A 5,197-nucleotide genomic window follows, 5' to 3' on the forward strand; every position below is an offset into this window, starting at 1 on the left:
AATAGTCCTGTCACCTGTCAGTGATGAAAGACCGATCCCAATCTCTAGCGTGGCACGGCCATTTTCGAGAACTGGTGCAGGTGAGTACTTGTAGTACGGCACTTCGCGGTCCACAAGGCCGTATAGGAGAGCAAGCTGCTGGTGAATAATTCTGGCTACGAGATTATGTCTGTGCAAGTACTCGCCGTTAGCAAGATGAAAACAACCGGAGATAATATGCCTGAGTGACTCTCCGGGACGGCGGCATGCCCGTTTAAGCCCTTGCTACACGGTCGCCGACAAGCCTTCTAACCGTCTGACCTTGGTCTGTCCTTGGTCAGTTTTGGTCAAATTTTGTTGGAAACAACTGTCTACACGGTCCGGGACGGACCAAGGCCACGCGGTCTGGGGGCTTGTCGGCGACCGTGTAGCAAGAGCTTTATTATTATTATTTGTATCTCCGTTACAAACTCTCGGGTTTTTAAGCCCGGTCATTTATAAGGCGTGCGTGGGGATATAGATCCAACACGTAGAGGCCGTTTGGAGAGCTTTGATGTCATGTAGAACGCCTGCTGGAACCCATTCACGGGTACATAAATAGATACCCGTAAACCGGTTTCAGCAGGCATTGGGAGCTATTATAGAAAAATGGAAAGAGTCCTGGTCTATGGTTTAAATTTGGGTGGAAAATAAATCTGGGCTATTGCTAAGAGTTCCGGACACCTGCCATAACATTGTGTTATACAGTGTTATCGAGGCAGGTGGTGACTCGCCACTCGTTAGATGGGCACCTGATGCGCCATCGTGAAGACGGCCAGGTGCAACACCGGCATGAGCGGCTCAGGGGTGTTGAGAGGTGGTGCTGCGCTTTCTCCGAAGTTACTCGCGGCGTTATGCCCTTTAACACTTCCACCCCTGGAGCATATAGCTCTAGCGACTCCTCTCTGGACAGCCAATGAAGGCAAGCCAGAGCTGAGAGTCCCTTGGGGTCCACTCCGACCGACGAAGACACGCCGGAGACGGAGACCCTGACCGACTCTCGGGAGCACTCGGGTCCGTGGGGTCGTTACTCCCCAACAGCTCGCCACAAGCTGCCCTGCGGGCTTATTATTATTATTATTATAGGGAAACATTTAATGGTAAATTAAACACTAGCATCCATAAGGATGTTTTCTTCTTCGCTTTCGGAAGAGCACTCTGGGTTCGGATCGGCAGACAACAGCAATTCTATTGTCTCTGGCAGGAAAGTACTGTGCCTGCTTTTTGTAATCTTTCTACTACATTAAGGGGTCGGAAGTTATTGAATATCGTGTATACACCGCGCTACACCGCACATTGGACCTCTATGACATTTGTGTTATCTATATACGTCACTCTATCTATACTCTATCTGTGACGACACTTATTGTCAAGCCTCCACAACTAAAATATGGCTCCGTGTCCGTGATTGCATCATTTAATTTATAATATTAATCTTAATTAATCGTTCAAGTTTTACATCAATCGTGACTCACAATGTGGTAGATTTATTATTTATTCAATAATAAAAAGACATTGGATGGATTTCGAGTTTTTATTGAAGATTATGTAAGTAATCTCAACAACCTCTCTTAACATATCCACGGCGACGCGAACAAATGCTGCGCATTGGTCTGCTAATAGAAGTAACTCAAAAGTAAGCGGTTAAAAATGTCTTTGTTACAGGTTTCTTTTGAAAACTTCCTTGCGAAATCGAGTCGGTAAGACCGGAAGTGCTTGTTGCGCGCTTCTGCGGCTTCTTCAGTCAGCTGTCCAATTGGTAATAACGCATTTTTTTTATAATAACTGCGCCAAAGACAAGAATTTTGAGCAAGGTGGGGGTCATGGGATGCAATATGTATAAATTGACTTTTAATTTAGCAGTTTCCTTTGCGTAACTGTCGTATTTTTCTGGGTCGATTTTGTGGCCACTTGAGATAGTCCCTAAAATTGACTTTTAATCTATATATCAGTACGTTACTAATACCGGTTATATTTGATGCCTTTTTTGGATCCTCTAAAAATCTTCGGCTTGTGTTACCATCATTGGTGTAGCCGAAATTCGCTTTTGGCATGTCTACTAGCAAGCCAGTTTCGTTACCAAATCTCGCCTGAATCGCAAAAGTCCCTTCCAGCCAAGAATGATTGTTTTTTATAAATCTGTCTTCTTTATATTGTCCTTTGCTCCATCTATTCTTCAGTTCTGACTTGAATTAAGCAAAATTACTTTTTATGTTTCTATTTTGTCATTAGTGTAGTCATCACTAGACAAAAGTCGATCTTTCAAGGAACACAATTTTTCACATCACACCTTCAAAGTTTTGCTTTTCTGAGAGCGCCGAGAACAGGTACCTAATGTACACGAGGTGACACGATCAAACTCCGACTGATATGAAACGGATCAGGACGCGCAGACGGTGGTGGGGGGGTTTGTTATCTACCCGCCAAAGGGTCCTCTACCCAGGGTTGGGCAAAATACTGGCTCAATGTATTTCAAATACCAAATACTAAATACATTCAAAAATGTATTTCAAATACAAAATACTAAATACATTCTAAACTGTATTTCAAATAAAAAATACAAAATACAGAGTTTAAAATAATGTATTTCAAATACAAAATACAAAATACACTTAACGACTTCTTAGAAACTTATCTGACAACACTTTTTATAGGTTTTTATGAGTTAAAAACGGAATTCCCCTTCATATAAACTAAATTCTTAAAAGTGTTGTCGGATAAGTTCCGTCTAGTTGGCGAATGAATAAATCCAGCCAAAGAAAACAGTCTTTCAACTGGACCGGAAGAGCATAAGCTCGTATTAAATTTGATGAACATTTTTCTAACGTTTGGGTACCGTTGAAGGACACTAAGGTCTTTCCCCTTATCATTAAAAAAACTCACTAGTTCTAACTCCATAGACGTGGCCGGCCTATCACGTGTATAGTCAGCGAAGACGATGAAATCATCGTCTTCATTCTTGCTCGAACTACTACTACTTCTAGGAAGTTCTGAAGCAGATTCTAACGTCGTGATCGCAAGGTTTTGTAACCTTTGCTTGTCTTCAATTGGACAGGATTCTGGCAGCCATCGCATTTTGTACGCTGGGTGGAAGCATGCTGCCAGAATCGCTTCATTGGCCTCAGGTGTCAGTTGGAGAAATTTCTCAAATCTGTTTCCTAAACTTTCTAGTAGTTTTGGTAAAACTCTAGGGAAGTGGCGCAGATTGCTGTCTCGTTGTCTTTCCAGTTTGGTTTTAACACTCATCAATGTGGGTAAAAGTTTACCATAATAGCAATTATCTCCTTGAAGATAGTCAAGAGCTGATGCGATCGGTTTTAAAACCTCCAAAAACTCTTCTAAGTATTCGAATTCTACTGCAGAGAATGTGTTTGGTTTGCCTAACTTTTCAAATAAACCATTCAATGTGGTTTTGCTTTTCATGAGATGGAGAATGGCGTCGTACAGGGAATTCCACCTTGTTGGGCATGGGTATAATAGCTGATGCCCAAGATGATCTTTAATTATTTCTGCAGACTTTGGTCTCCTTGACATGTTCCAGAGCAGGGTGCATTTGGCAATAGCAGAATAATGGATTCTGCTAATAAGAGAATCTCCTCTTATGAAATTATTCAAGTCTGTTGTGGCCAACAGGCTTAGGGTGTGACTGGCACATCTCAGATGTCGTGGTAAATACAAGCCCCTTGTTTCAAGTTCTTCGGAATTATTAACTAAAAGCACCTCTTCATATAAAATGTCACTTGTGCTCAAATTATCCAATTCCATCGTATCTAAACATATGAAAAAAAAAATATTAGTACTGGTATACACATAAATTGTATAAGTAGTAGAAAGTCAGTCAGTCTATAATATATGTCACACAGTGGGCATGTTAATTTAAGATCTTTTTTAAGTTTTCTGTTTTATATGTTATTAATTCTAGTACACATTCATAAATTATTTATTTATTTATTTATTTATTTAAACTTTATTGCACAAAATACACAAGTGTATGTACAAATGGCGGACTTAATGCTAAATGGCATTCTCTACCAGTCAACCATTGGGCCAAACAGAGACACATTATTCAAAATTAATTAAATATTCTGAATTATCTTACATGTAATTTATGTAATGCAATTTTTTTTGTTTAGACATATAATTGAAATATCACCTTGAAGACCTGAGAAATCTGGTACATAATCAGCAATACCAAATTCTCTGAACGCCTTAACGAAATTAGACCCATTGTCTGTAGTGGTCGAAATCAACTGTTCATGTTTTAGTCCATACTCAGACTGGACACCAAATAGCATTTCAGCTATTTTGTCATATGTATGCGAACCTTTGAAACGATTGAATGATAAGACACAGCTCATCCGTTCAAGTGTAGTGTCATTGATCTGAAACAAAACATTTTCATCTAATATTTACCCGTTTTAGTATTTTTCAGATTTAAAACTATTAATATATAAAGGCTTAATACCATGTTACTACATTTTTACTACATTTTGATGTAAATTAATTAAAACATACTAGACTTAAACACATTTAGAAAGAGACTTAATCGCGAACACTAACATTTGAAGGGTATACAGAAAATCAAGTAATATTTTTTATATTAGATTTTCAGCTCAAAATTTCATAGCTCTTAACGAACTATTGCTTACACCTTCTGCTACAATCATTGTAAACAACAGATAAATCAGATAATAAATGTAATGGTTGTATATTATGAAAACGTTTTAATTAAAAATGTCTTCATATGGATAGAGTCAGGGACACTTTATATACTGATTTGTTAAAAGTATAAAACAAAAAAAATACTGGACAATACATACCCAATGTGCTGTTACACCAAGAAAGCTTCTAGTTTTTGTAGACCATATGTCTGCTGTTGTGGACACATAGTCCAATTTACTGAAAATACTTATAAGTTTATCAGTAACAGCTTTTTGGGCAGTTTCAATTTTTCTGCCTAACATTCTTCTGGACATAATGTGAAGCTTTTCAGATATGTCAGTAAACATCTTGACGAAGTTAGGATCATCTACTGTACTTAGTGGTTTCATACTGTTGATTACATAGTTAACTATGTTATTATCTAAGTTTTGTTGCACTGAATTTTCTTTTTGAGATTTAAAACCTAAAATGTCTAATTTCGTTTGTTTCAAATTTTTCTCATTGACAGTTTTTTGTG

General features: G+C 38.5%; 1 protein-coding gene across 1 annotated transcript; it reads right to left on the reverse strand.

Annotated features, from left to right (window-relative positions):
- Nucleotides 1-2,495: 2,495 nt before the first annotated feature.
- LOC134795031 (uncharacterized) lies at nucleotides 2,496-4,726 on the reverse strand. Its single transcript, XM_063766881.1, has 2 exons — nucleotides 4,172-4,726; nucleotides 2,496-3,788 (listed from the first exon to the last, which is right to left on the reverse strand). The coding sequence occupies exons 1-2, from the start codon at nucleotides 4,374-4,376 to the stop codon at nucleotides 2,677-2,679; spliced, it is 1,317 nt and encodes a 438-aa protein (XP_063622951.1). The 5' UTR covers nucleotides 4,377-4,726; the 3' UTR covers nucleotides 2,496-2,676.
- Nucleotides 4,727-5,197: the final 471 nt, after the last annotated feature.

The sequence above is a fragment of the Cydia splendana genome, chromosome 11 (assembly GCF_910591565.1).
Source record: "Cydia splendana chromosome 11, ilCydSple1.2, whole genome shotgun sequence".
NCBI lineage: Eukaryota > Metazoa > Arthropoda > Insecta > Lepidoptera > Tortricidae > Cydia > Cydia splendana.

What these genes read in the sequence shown, in the direction of transcription:
- LOC134795031 (XM_063766881.1), bottom strand. Translation starts at nt 4,376, where the DNA reads ATGAGCTGTGTCTTATCATTCAATCGTTTCAAAGGTTCGCATACATAT. An exon ending in AGATTTCTCAGGTCTTCAAG is followed by an intron (nt 3,789 to 4,171) that starts GTGATATTTCAA and finishes TCATATGTTTAG; the next exon opens with ATACGATGGAATTGGATAAT.